We start from the raw sequence: 13,051 nt of genomic DNA, 5'->3' as shown, positions 1-13,051 counted from the left end.
TCCTTTCTCTCTCCCGATATTGTTTCCGGCCTCTTGATGGCTCTAGCATTCGCAAAGATCCAAGGACAAAGGGATGGCGGGCGCTCATGATGAGGCTAGATTCCGTACTGTGAAGGTTACAGTTACATCTGAGCTTTTGCGAGTCAACAGAGCTGAAGGAGGACGTGAGAGGGATCAACGAGACCGAAAGACCGGCTTTATTTTTTTGGTCTGGGGAATTTTCAGACATTTCAATCCATCGCAAACCCGGATTGTGCTGCGCTGGGAGGAGCTACGCAGGCCCACTCCTAAGAGTCGAATGCGTCCGTCCTCAATATTGAAGCCTCGATCTTCACTCCAGCTGAATTATGGCCCCTCAGGTTCGAACCCTCTATTCTAGAAGTTGTAGTACACATAGAACGCCGTCTCTTGCCATGATTGCCGTAGTCCCAAATGCTCGCAAAATATTTGTACAGTTGGTCACCAGCTGGCTTTCTTGACGCCCGGTATGGTTCCTTCTAGCGCATTCATCCGGAATTGAAACTGCAGGAGCACGGGATAGTTAGCATATTCTTCCATGTCCTCTCCAAGCCACGCTTTCATCTTATAAGCCAGAAAGCCGGTTCTTCCCCTCTTTGCTTCGCCTCGAGAGACATTTCGGGAACTTACCCTGCCCATCCTGAACTTCCTCAGCACACTCCTAGCCACACCACCCATTATACACCTGTTCTTTATCTGCGTCGGCCGGGTGTAGCAGTGCATGTTTCTCAGCTCGAATTGCGCCTTTGTGCGCACCCAGTCTGGAAGGGATGTGTTCCGGACGAGGTAGCGGAGTGCTTGCCTAGAGTTACTCGGTTCGGTGTCAGATCAACGGAGTCTTGGAGTTTGTATGAATGGCTTGGAGGCAGAAATGACTATCCGAAAGGTGAGGAGATGTGTGTACCTCTGGGGTTCAAATTGCTCAAAGGTCTTGCGCTTTGTGTGGTCGCGGATGATTTTGGAGTTGATGAAGCATCCGAGGTCAAGTTTCTTTGCGCGAAACTGCGCCATCGCTGGGAGAAGGTTTGGCCTATGCGCAGTTCGAAAGACTCGATGCTCGTAAGGTCAAAAAGGTCGTCGAGAACTGGTTTGCGAGAGTTAGAGCGGTTCGCTGCACCTTCGCATTGGAGTGGGAAGAAGTCTGCGCAGCTACGGCGTGTCCTTTGTTCTGATTGGCGGATTCGACGGTCACGGGCTACACACCTGGTCCGACTTTGTTTCAAATGACAGTCACAGATTCTTCTTGGCCTGCTGAGATTGAGCTCGTACAGCTTGCTTTCTCTTCCCCGCTAACACGTTCAGATTGGCCGACTTTACGAAGAGAGTTGCGGAGCTGGTTCTTACGTGACTCACCTCTTCAAGAAAGTCATTGCGACGCCTTAGTGACTCATGCCTTTCGAACACTAGAGGTCATGTTCGACAAATTGGAGTTTGGTCTGCGACCTCGACGCCCGGTTTGCCTTCACGGAATCAGTTACAGAAGCTAACCCCCGCGGTCTCGGCTAAGACAGCGTGCAGAGGAACAATGTAGGACGATAGGTATATGAAGAGTTGAGTGATCAAAATCGTGGGAGACAAGGGCATAATTCTCCTTTCAATCCGAACTCTCCTCTCTTGTTTGTCAGAGCACCCCTTCTCCTTGTTGGATTACTATGCCCAAACCATCAAAGACAAGCACGTCAACGCCCTCATTGCAGGATGGAACCATAGTCGTCACGAGCCAGCAAAGCCGTTTCCATGTAGATGCTTTGGATGCACCAACATCAAAGGATATCGATGTCAAGGATCTAACACTATCCGTTGGGGGGCGAGAATTATTGGACCACGCACATCTACGAATCGTGGAAGGCGTGCACTATGTTCTGGCCGGGCGGAATGGAACGGGGAAAAGCTCGCTGCTGCGAGCGTTGGCAGAGCGACGAGTGCCCGGTGTTCCTCGCAACTTGCGTCTGCTCTTGCTTGGCCAGACGCGCATCAGTTCCGATGCGGTGACAGAATCTGACGACGGCGAGAGCGATACCACCAAGGTGCTTGAACACGTCACAAGAAGTGACCGACGCAGAGAACGGGCTCTCAGGGATTCGAACCGCAGGTGGTCCCCCACTGATGTGGGGGCGTCTCTCTAACAAAAATCTAGGTCTCGCCGCAGCGCTAGAAGATAAAGCCCATTCCAGCAATGTTGTGACGACAGTACGGTCGCTTCAACTTGAGCAAGCCAAGCAAGAGTTGGCCGAAGCTCAACTTATTGCGGCACGACGAAGTGGTGCTCGAGGACTCAAGGCCCGACAGATGCTCATCGAAAAGGAGAAGGAAGTGGAGGAAGCACAGAAACGGTAATATGTTTTCGCGCCTTCAATGCAGAATTGGCTGCTTACGGCGAACAAGCTATGACGAAGCTGAGAGTGCCGAAGACGACCAAGAGGCCACCCGAATCGGCCTTGATATGCTGGAAGCGACACGTTTGGCACTCGAGGCTATGGACGCCGGTAGCACTGAGGCTCGAGCCCGAACGATACTCCTCGGCCTGCGTTTCTCCGAGGAGCAGATCGAGAAACCTGTCAAGTCGTTGTCTGGAGGATGGCGAACGCGTTGTGACCTCGCATGCGCTTTGATTCAGAAGACCGATATACTCATGCTTGACGAGCCCACAAATTTCCTTGACCTGCCCGCCATTGTTTGGCTCGAAAGATACATTACGAAGTCGCTAGCTGGGACCACTGTGATCATTGTGACACACGACCGCGACTTTGCTGATGCAATTGCTCAGGAGGTGCTTCTCGTCCGACTTGCTCCCGCCAAAACGCTGGAGGTTTTCAAAGGCAACTTGACCGAATATGAAAGCGAAAAGCGACGACAAATTCGACGCATGACCAGAATGGCCGAAGCACAAGAAAAGCAGACGGAGCACATGAAAGAGACCATAGCCAAGAACGTCAAGGCTGCCAAACGGACGGGGGATGACAAGAAATTGAAACAAGCGGCATCGCGGAGAAAGAAGCTGGAGGAGCGTACTGGGCTCGAGGTTGGCCAACGTGGTGGCCGATTCAAGCTCAATCGAGACCTTGCCGGATGGCACAACTCAGTGCGCGATGATATCGACATTCCTGAGTTTGATCCGCCCGTGACGATAACGTTGCCGGAGCAGCCAGAACCGCTGCGTCATTCGGGACCTCTGTTCAGCTTCGACAAAGTATCGTTCACCTATCCCAAGTCGGGCGTCTGGACTTTAAAGGAGGTCGATCTTGTCATGCATCCTGGTGAACGCGTGGGACTGGCCGGTCTGAATGGAAGCGGAAAGTCCACGCTGGTCAAGCTCCTGATGGGGGCAGCCACCGGAGGGGATCCGAGACCAACCAAGGGCTCAATCACAGTGCATTCGAAGGCCAAGTTCGGCTGCTACTCTCAACACGCAGTCGAAGACCTGGAAAGAGTTGGGAGGCAGGATCCACAAAGGACGGCTTTATCTCATCTGATGAATGTCGCGGAATGGACGGGCGATGAACAGGCAGCTCGAGGCACGCTGGCCAAGCTAGGTCTCCGAGGCAATACTGTGACAGACATTCCACTGGCAGCTCTGTCCGGCGGGCAACGGGTACGTGTGGCACTGGCGGAGGTGTTCTTTAACTCTCCTCATCTACTCATTCTCGATGAAGTAACGACGCATCTGGATGCCGACACCATCGACGCACTGGTCGAGGCTCTCCAACAGTGGCAGGGTGCTATTCTTGTGATAACTCATGATCGGCATTTTATGCGATGTGTGGTGGATCGAGAGAAGCCAGTAAGGACAGGGGAGGAAGACGAAAGCAGCGAAGAGTCGGATTGTGATGCAGGTACAGCAGGGGTGGTATACCACGTGCGAAAGACTGGGCTTCGAAAGCTAGAACGAGGAATGCAGCAGTACGAAGAGATTGTGGGTAGAACAGTGGACAAGCTTGGAATGTAGAGGCGAACAGAGTGTGGACTTGTGCTGGTACCTGGAGTGGCTAGAGCAGTGCTATTATTACTGGGTGTTGCAGTACCCGCTGTCGATGCTATCTCGATCTTGGGTTGTGGTGGAGTTCTGTACAGTGACGGTGGCTCTGTGTACCTAGGTGAATACCACCCACATACCTAGATAGCTGCTTGCTGATGAAGGATCGGGATCGGCAAGGTTTATCAGCAGATTCCGCACGCCCAACCCTGGCAGTGTCTGGCAGTGTCTGGCTCGGTTACTACGTCCAGCAACTCGTTTCCCTTGCCGGCCGCCAGCCGGTGGACCAAGCAAAGTAGTAGTCGACGACGTGGTTGTACTAGACCAACACGTGCGGCGACAGCGCCTCTACAATTGGTGAAACCTTGGCAGCTTTGTGGCAGGGAACCGCCAACTTCGCAGCTACTTCGCAGCTCCTTCGCAGCTTCTCTTGCTTCTGCCTTCAACCGTCCACGCCATTGGTCTACACACACAACTCCCTCCATTGAGCTGCAAGCAGCTCGGGAGAGCTTCAAGCTTGTCCTACTGCTGCGGAAGCTCAAGCTATCAATGCAATAAAAAGGCTGAGTATCCTTTGGGGGACCTGCTCCTTCTCTCCTCGCCAGAGATCCCACGGTAGGTTGAGGTCCTCGTTCGTTTCATATATATATATATCTGCCTCCAAATCTTGCCCATCATGATGTGCCGTTGCATGTGGCTGTCATTGGCACTGCCTCTGCTCTCCTGCCCTCTCGCATATGCCCAAAGCTCCTGTTCTCTCCTGGCTTACACGGTGCCTGCCGGTTTCCCAACCAGCCTATTTCCCTCGTACTATATTCCCCCTTCCCCAAGTCAAGAGGTAGGTCTATCAATGTCGAAGTTGTCCGGCAGGTTGATGCTGACAAACCACCTTTAGCCCCAACCCATTCTTTTTGACCCGGCACTAAACTATAGTGAGTCCCCTGGAAACCCAAGTGCTGATGATATCGGAGTCTCCCAAAGCACTGTTTGGCCGGGTAGTCCTCTTCAGTGCTGACAACAGGCAGCCTTTCCCCTCGAATTGACAAACCAGACAAACATCCCGCAGGAAAGTGAAGATCCCGTCTACTATCCCACGCCCCTCTATTCAGTCACAAACGGGAGTGCGATTGTGGCCAATGCTATCAGCCAAGTCAACTCCATCCTGGCAACCAATGCGACAAATTGCACCAAATGTCTCTCGGCATTGGAAGTCGGCCAGTATGTCGCGCAGCGGGTCCCATCCATGGTCCCAGATTTGCTGGTCCAGTTGTGCATCAGCAGCGGCTTCATGTCCAACACGAGCTGTCATCAAAATTACGACGCCGAAAACTTTGGCGCCGTCTACACCCAAGTTCTCGCCCTAGGCAACATGTCTGGATCTGACGGCCAGTATCTGTGCAACTATGTGAGCGGGAACTTCTGCCCTCGTCCGTTCACCCTTCCCTCCAATACAACGGGCTATTTTGGTCCAAAGCCTGCCAATATCACAGTGCCGAAACCCAGTGGCAACAGAGTCAAAGTCATCCATATGAGCGATTTTCATATTGATCCGAGATACGATGTTGGCTCCGAAGCAAACTGCACCAGTGGGTTGTGTTGCCGTTCCAACAACCCCACGAGTGCTTCCGGTCAACTGGAAATCCCCTCACCACTATACGGGTCATTCAGGTGCGACAGTCCTTACTTCCTTCTGACGTCGGCCCTGGAGTCGATCGGACCCTTGACTGGCACGACGTTCAACAACAAGTCCGAAAACGACCAATTCGCCTGGGGTATTTACACTGGCGATTTGGTTTCTCATGAGTCCCAGAACGAGCTGTCCAACAACTACACCGAATACGCCGAGGTCTCGATCTATCACATGATCAAGTCTTATATTCCTAGCGGCCCCGTCTTCGCCGTGCTCGGGAACCACGATAGCAACCCTGGTAAGAATAGCAGAGAACTCGTAAAGAGAGACCTGACTGAGATTGAAATACAGACGGCATTGATTCTCCGCACACCTTGCCAGGAAATCTGGGCCAGCAACAGTAAGTGGACCGCTGCTTTTTGAATATCTCTGACTTGAGCAGGTCTTGGAACTGGAACCATGTCGCTTCGCTGTGGCAGCAGAACGGCTGGATTAGTGCCGAGGCCGCAAACGAGGCCCGCATGCATTACGGGGCTTACAGTATCAACCATCCGAAGTACCCTCAGTTGAGGATCATTACTTTCAACACGGACTTCTGGTACCGAAGCAACCTCTTGAATTATATGTAGGCCGAGCTTCCCAATGTGTTGAAGAGAGTTCTCACTTTGGGGGCAGTAACACTACGGATCCGGACAACAGTGGAGTTTTCAAATTCGTGGCGCAAGAGCTCGCAGACGCCGAGAGCAAAGGGGAACGCGTCTGGCTTCTTGGGCATGTCTTGTCCGGCTGGGATGGTTCCAACCCGATTCCCAACCCTACAGGTACGTCGGGCGAGACCATGGTGGGCGGGTTTTAACTGCTTGTGCAGATCTCTTCTACCAGATGGTTGACCGATACTCTCCACATGTGATTGCCGGTGTCTTCTTCGGCCACACTCATGAAGATCAGTTCATGATTTACTACAGCAATAACGGCACCACTCAAGATGCCGCGCACGCCGTCAACGTTGCTTGGATCGGGCCGAGTGTGACGCCCCTCACCAATCTGAACTCCGGCTACCGCATGTACGAGGTGGACACGGGAGATTTCTCCATCTATAACGCCTATACGTATTACGCCAACGTGAGCGCGTTTACAACCCTCAACCCTGCCCAAACCGGCCCCGTCTGGAATTTTGAATATTCTACCAGAGACACATATCAAGTCGGGTGGCCTGAAGATGCGCCTCTCAACGCTACATATTGGCAGAAAGTCACCGAGGCCATGGAGGCAAATCATACGCTGGTGAGCATCCACAACACTTTCCAGGGGAAGACGAGTGTCATGAGTCCCAACTGCACGAGCAACGCCTGTGCGGCAGCCAAGATCTGTTACATGAGAAGCGGGAATGTCGCATTGGGTAGGGAGTGTCCTCAAGGGTAGGTTTACAGCAGAAATCTCCACCTACCGCACTGGCTGACAGTTTTGCAGATTCGGCTCCGTACAGAGCCCCTTCACCGGGAAGAACTTCTAAGGAGTGGACAGGGAGAAGAACAGTAGATAATGACACAAGCCTGCGCAATCCCAGGATGTACAGTTCATCAGACGCAAAATGGTAATAACAATAATGGTTAACAATGACGATTCCGTCTGCAGAGTTGTGCACGCCCCAGTATTTCGTCCCGGAATCGGTCTACAGCGCCTATTTGCTTGATGAGTTGCAGATTTCCTTTGTGTAAAGATGTTTTCCTTGATCGCGTTGCCTGCACTTGGTGACAGTCCGCGTCAGCTCATCAAGCTCAACCTTCTGAGTTTGACAGAGTGTTGAGTCAAAGAGTGATAGGATGGTCACTGGAGCAATATCTTAGGGGGATCTTCACTTGCACCCGAAAGAGCTTTTCCCCATTTCCCGTAGATTCTGTACCGATTGACCTTCAAACAGTACTTCACGAACATGTCACTTCAACAAGGCCAAATAGTGGCCCGTCATCACTGGCAGCACTCTGCGGGTCGGATATCACCCGCCCTGTGGGTTGATCTTGGTTTTCAATCGCAAAAGGGTGAGATTGTTGAGATCTCGTCACCGTCACTCACAAAGTCACAGCCTCCGAGGAAGGTCGGTAGGTATATAAATCCATCCGCGATCCTTTCCTCATGGGGCGCACCATCATCTGTTCGAAGTGTTCGATGCATCCAAACCAAGATTATCCACCACAAGCAAATCACCAGGAGGGATAACAATCCAACCCACTGTCTTTGACAAACAGATACGAACTCCGACTTTATACACCTCAACTCAATCCCCCAGATTGGGAACCTCTATCTGCCCCCTCACAGTGTCCTGTCCAACACCCATCTCCCAACCATCATCAGTTGACGACACGGCACGCAAGAATCCTTGGAATCATGTGCATCTCCACCCCGACGCGCAAACACTGCCGGATCTGCGGCCTCCACTTTGCCACGGACGAGTACTTCCAGATCGAGTGCGACGAGTCCAGGCGGGAGAAACAGCAGCCACGGAAGCAGGCGCGAGGTCCGCAACACTCGCCCCAACACAGCGGCAGGTCGGGCGGTGATGAGTTCCGCGACGGCATCGGCCTGTGCAAGTCCGGGGTGAGAAGACGGGAGACGTGGAAGGATTGGTATAGCGACTTGTGTCCCGCGTGTGAGAGGGTCGAGGGGGGCAGGCGCGGTGGGAGGGAGATGTGACGTTTGAGAAATCGAGATATCGTGCAGGAAACACCCGATAGTGGGTGCGTAGACACGCGTTGCGTTACGTTCCCCCCTAGGTGTCAGTGCCCTGAGAGAGAAACATCCCGAGCCACCTGAATTGGCAGTGTCTATAGGCAAACACCCTCTTGAACCCATTCCGTAGCACAATCAACAACTGTTTCTTCGACCTCACTGAATCTCTGACCTGCCCCCGCGCTGGTCTGCGTCTGTTAGTGCCATGTCAAGCCAGGATACATTACGTAGGTTGAGATGGAAACTCGATTCTCATTCCGTGAAATCACATCTTTCTTTGTCCTCCTTTTATATATATATCTATACAAATAGGGAGGAGTGTCGTTGTCGGGATATACACGCGTTGCCTCGATGTGTTAAGTCGGCAGGAGTAGGCTTAAAAAAAAAGGCGGGGGGCGGTGTGCAAATCTTTCTCCTGATTTTCGCCAGCCTTGCCGTCCTCGCACCCTTTAAGCTGGAACCCTGACGCAAGAATCAAAAAACACTAATCACTATAATAGGTGCTCCATCTCTTATTACGAGGTACGAACAGGCATGAGATGTCAACCGCCCCTGTCCCCAGCATCGGTCCGATTCGCTGGGATTGGGAACAAGATGCGAGTGGTTTGTAGGGTGCTTGAGTAATAATCCAAGGTGCCTTTATTCCCGGGGCGATCTCGCCCGTGAGCTGTGTGCTGGAGTCTGAATATTACAGCCGGGCTCGCTTGGTTTCAATATTTCGGTGGCGTATCCCGGTCTGCGAAGGGGAGCCTTGGTCCGGGAGGTCCTGTTCTACGGAACAGACTCCCTCGCAGCAGGCATGGCATGGCAATTGTATTCCGGTGCATTGCCATTGTCATTGTCATTGTCATTGTGGATTTCTGCATATGGGGAGGACATGGCTGGCCACGCGTATCGTACATACCGAGAGCGACGAAATACTACCCAGGACATTGTCACACGATACAAAAGTGCCTGATAGACTGTCGCGGTCTACAGCATCTATCTACGAGGTCACACCACGTTATTTTTCCGCGACGCCTGTGCAGGTGCCGTGCAGCTTGGTCTGTGAGCGGGATTTTACGGTATCCGTCACTTTTCCTGGGAGTCGATGCTGTCGCGCAAAGGGGAATCTGGGGCTTTTGAGAGGCTACAGGGTGGAAGGATATAATACCAAGCGAGAAGACACACGAAAGGCTGGGGTGCAGTAACTGTTATGCTCAAGACTGAGGTGCAGTAACTGTTATGCTCAAGACTGGGGTGCAGTAACTGTTATGCTCAAGACTGACATGCCAACCGCCACCCCCAGCAGCGGCTCTCAAGAGGCCCCTCACAGCCCAGCCTGGTTGAGAAGAGAATCCAGTCTGCCGAGCGCCATACTCATCAGAGAGCTCCCCCACCCGCCACTCCCAGCTATGACACGTATGGCGCGCTTCCAGCGGGAAATCAGCTCGCTTACCTCTATTCTCATCCCATCGCCATCCCCAGTCATGAGCAGCAGCTGCACCAGAAACGTGCTGACAATGGCAAAGTTGCCCTGCGACCAGGAATGCCAGAACGCATTCCACGGACCGACCATGGACACCATGTTTTCCAACAGCTCAACGCTTTCCCTCGCGCAGTTGACCGACCCAGTCATGACCGCTGCCGCTGCCGACTTGTGGCTTTCCACCGGTGACGCACCGGCTCTGCCGCATTGGACAGGTCGAAGGAGGGCGCGAAACAGAACGATCGACACAACGCACGCAGCCAGGTGTACGGATGCGCTCATCCCGGGCTCATCGCCAGAGTTCAGGGGGAGGTCTGCCTTCAAACTCTGCCTGCAATCACTGAGAGCCGAGCGAAGCGGACGGGCGAAGTCGAGGGACTTGAACAAGTCGGATGAAGTTTGCTTTGCCGCTCGGATCGTATAATATGTTTCGTGGATCTGCGCGAGAAGGTGCGTCAGAAGCACGAGTCGGTCGAACTCGTTGCCGTAGCCCGTAACCTCGTACTCGCCAGGCAATCCGTCCCCGGACTTTGGCAGAGGCGCGTCGTAGTCGTCCGACACAATTGATCGCCCGCCCGGCGAGTCAACGCTCACCCAGATATCCATCGTATACGTGGCCCACCATAGTCGGTTACGAAGCTGCTTCTCAGCCAAGGGTATCTCCCATGCGCTGCAGTCGTATTGCAGGCCCAGAGACTTGGCAATTGTGACTGCGACCGAGGCGAGCCATGAATATGTTGGCGTCAGTCCTTGATGCTGGATGGTTGGGCCTTTCTGCAGCAAAAGGAGACAGGCTTGCAGAGCTTCAATGGAAGGTGAATGTGCCGTCTGCAACAGAGCTGCAATCGCGATCGTGTACAACTGCTCCCGCTTGCCGTTTGCGTCTGTCAGTGTGGCACTCAGGTAGTCATTGTGAATGGCAAATGGCAGAGCCGTTGCGTAGACCGAAGCGCAAAGGGCAAGCGGGGCAGTGTCTTGAGGAGGGTCGCCGTGAGTGTCGCCGTAGGCCCCGTCGCCTTGTTGGAGAATGGGAAACAATGGCTGGACAAACCGAAAATACAGTCGGAGCAGTTCGTCGCGCTGCTTTCCCAAGAGCAGGCTCTCTATGTCTGACCACGATGCACAGTCCATGCACAACTTGCCGCTGATCAGAAAAGGTGGATCCTCTCTCACCATTGATATTTGAGGGCTTTCACCGGTCAACGAGTCGTCACTGCGATCCTTGGTCCTTCTCAAGCCGATTCGGGAGATTTCGAGCTGATTTGTGCCTTTCATCAACTCCGTCATCACATGACGGTTCAAATGGCCGGTATCCGGCGGGACCTGAGATCGATGAAGGACGCTGGAGTCGTGATATTTGGCATTTCCAGACAACGACGGCCGCTGGCTCTGCGGCCGAAAATGCCGGGGGCTTGTGCTTGCGTGGCGTCCATCCGCGGTATGTGGCTGTTGAGGCGACCTTTGGTTCTGGAAAGTAGGACTCCCTTCCTCGGCAAGATCCATACCGTCGAAGAGGGTGCTGTCGAACGCTTCCGCGGTGAAGTCCTCCCAGGTCTGAGGGATCGATGTCAGACTGTCCGGCTGCGGCAGATAGTGATTATTGGGCATCGAATTGGAGAAGACCCTCCGTCTCTTGTTGTTCGGGCCTTGCTGGAAAGTACAGGTGCTTCCGCGACTTTCACAGAACGCGCATGGGGGCGATGTGTCGATGCGACAGGCTATTTTCCGTCCCCGACACGCATCGCAAGGTCGATCACGTCTCGAGCGGAACGGTCTGGGACCTTCCTGGCGGCTGGACAGGTCCATTTGGATGGTATAGAGCGCATCCTTGAGAGTTGCCGGGTAGACCGCATGATTATCAAAAGTAGCTGGGAAGGATGAGACGGACGGGATGGAGAGGAAGTTTGGTGCTTCGCGGGGGACCGGGAATTGTTATCTGAAAGTGGCTAGACAAGTTACATACTTGTTTGATAACGACGACGCTTTCTCTTCTCGCGCATTTGCCCGGGTTTGAACACGTTCCTCTCTCTCACCCGGCTCTACACTGGTCGAAAGAAGTCAATGGTGCGTGAACAATAAGCCGCTTCGAAGTATCAAGCTTCTTATAAGACTCCTGTCTTGACGCCCTTGTTGTCGTCTTCACGAGCTTTTATGTTGGCATCGCGCATCTCCGCGCCTCTTTCAACGTATGTTGCCCGTAAGGAGCGTCGATAAGACGTTATGGAGACCTCGCCATCGCAGTGCTGCTGAGCAAACCTGTCCTGGGTAACCCCATCTACCACGGCGCAACTCCACCGTCTTCTAGAAGTAGATGCCACGCCTGTCAGGTTAGCCCAAAATGCTATATAACCACGGACAGTTGTCGTCCAGCACGCTCGGCGCAGGGCACCCCAATAGGGAGCACTGTATCATCTCAGAATGCCTTCGTTCCGCTCTTTGCTCCAAACGAAAACGCCCCTGATCGGGACCTTTGTCAGCTTCAATGACCCGTACAGCGCCCAAATACTGGCACAATGCGGCTTCGACTGGTTGATGATCGATATGGAACATTCGCCGCTCTCTGCGCAGGAAATCACAGCCATGGTACATTCCACCGCTGCGGCTTCCGCGGGAAACTGTGCGCCAATCGTCCGAATCCCGTCCCACGGCGTCGAATGGATCAAATGGGCGTTGGACAGTGGTGCCAGTGGAATCATTGTCCCAATGGTCAACACCAAGCAGGAAGTTGATGGAGTCATCAAACGAGCGCTGTATCCTCCAGCTGGGCAAAGAAGCTACGGTCCTTTTCGAACACCGTTTGCTGAGACTCCCGCCCTGCCAGACGTGGCCGACTACAAGCGGAAACGGTCACCCGAGGTTGTCATATTACCAATGATAGAGTCGAAAGAGGCAGTAGAGAATGCCGAAGACATCATTGGAACGGAAGGTGTAGACGGAGTCTTCATCGGGCCTGTTGATCTGAGGCACTCACTTGGCTTCGAGGGCGCAACCGGGGAAGAACCAGAATACATCGCAGCCTTGCAGAAAGTGCTTCAACTGGGCAAGCGGTTTGCAAAGCCAATCGGCATTCTCGGCTCACAGGCCGCAATTCCGCGTCTCGTGCATATGGGATTCAGCTTCATCATGTTACCAGGGGGAGATGCAGGTATCCTAGCAGAAGCAGCTTCAGCACTGCTCAAGGCATCAAGAAAGTCCATTAGCTAGACCACAATCTATACTGGTGCACCAGTTGTAT

General features: G+C 53.3%; 5 protein-coding genes across 5 annotated transcripts; 3 read left to right on the top strand and 2 right to left on the bottom strand.

Annotated features, from left to right (window-relative positions):
• Nucleotides 1–459: 459 nt before the first annotated feature.
• On the bottom strand, nucleotides 460–1,029 carry Z520_08591 (uncharacterized protein; the record flags this gene model as incomplete). Its single annotated transcript, XM_016779087.1, has 2 exons — nucleotides 460–820; nucleotides 923–1,029. The coding sequence occupies 2 exons, from the start codon at nucleotides 1,027–1,029 to the stop codon at nucleotides 460–462; spliced, it is 468 nt and encodes a 155-aa protein (XP_016630006.1).
• A 641-nt stretch (nucleotides 1,030–1,670) lies between these two features.
• Nucleotides 1,671–3,964, top strand: Z520_08590 (uncharacterized protein; the record flags this gene model as incomplete). Its single annotated transcript, XM_016779086.1, has 3 exons — nucleotides 1,671–2,067; nucleotides 2,156–2,351; nucleotides 2,404–3,964. 3 exons carry the CDS (start codon nucleotides 1,671–1,673, stop codon nucleotides 3,962–3,964), a joined length of 2,154 nt encoding a protein of 717 aa, XP_016630005.1.
• A 703-nt stretch (nucleotides 3,965–4,667) lies between these two features.
• Nucleotides 4,668–7,134, top strand: Z520_08589 (uncharacterized protein; the record flags this gene model as incomplete). The annotated part of the gene is made up of 8 exons (XM_016779085.1): nucleotides 4,668–4,829; nucleotides 4,887–4,923; nucleotides 5,017–5,919; nucleotides 5,973–6,021; nucleotides 6,064–6,246; nucleotides 6,297–6,442; nucleotides 6,490–7,039; nucleotides 7,092–7,134. The coding sequence occupies 8 exons, from the start codon at nucleotides 4,668–4,670 to the stop codon at nucleotides 7,132–7,134; spliced, it is 2,073 nt and encodes a 690-aa protein (XP_016630004.1).
• Nucleotides 7,135–9,657: 2,523 nt separating this feature from the next.
• Z520_08588 (uncharacterized protein) lies at nucleotides 9,658–11,622 on the bottom strand (the record flags this gene model as incomplete). The annotated part of the gene is made up of 1 exon (XM_016779084.1): nucleotides 9,658–11,622. One exon carries the CDS (start codon nucleotides 11,620–11,622, stop codon nucleotides 9,658–9,660), a length of 1,965 nt encoding a protein of 654 aa, XP_016630003.1.
• Nucleotides 11,623–12,234: 612 nt separating this feature from the next.
• On the top strand, nucleotides 12,235–13,020 carry Z520_08587 (uncharacterized protein; the record flags this gene model as incomplete). The annotated part of the gene is made up of 1 exon (XM_016779083.1): nucleotides 12,235–13,020. One exon carries the CDS (start codon nucleotides 12,235–12,237, stop codon nucleotides 13,018–13,020), a length of 786 nt encoding a protein of 261 aa, XP_016630002.1.
• Nucleotides 13,021–13,051: the final 31 nt, after the last annotated feature.

The sequence above is a fragment of the Fonsecaea multimorphosa genome (assembly GCF_000836435.1).
Source record: "Fonsecaea multimorphosa CBS 102226 unplaced genomic scaffold supercont1.19, whole genome shotgun sequence".
In the NCBI taxonomy this organism is placed as follows: Eukaryota; Fungi; Ascomycota; class Eurotiomycetes; order Chaetothyriales; family Herpotrichiellaceae; genus Fonsecaea; species Fonsecaea multimorphosa.
This window is presented reverse-complemented; position numbering and strand designations above follow the sequence as displayed.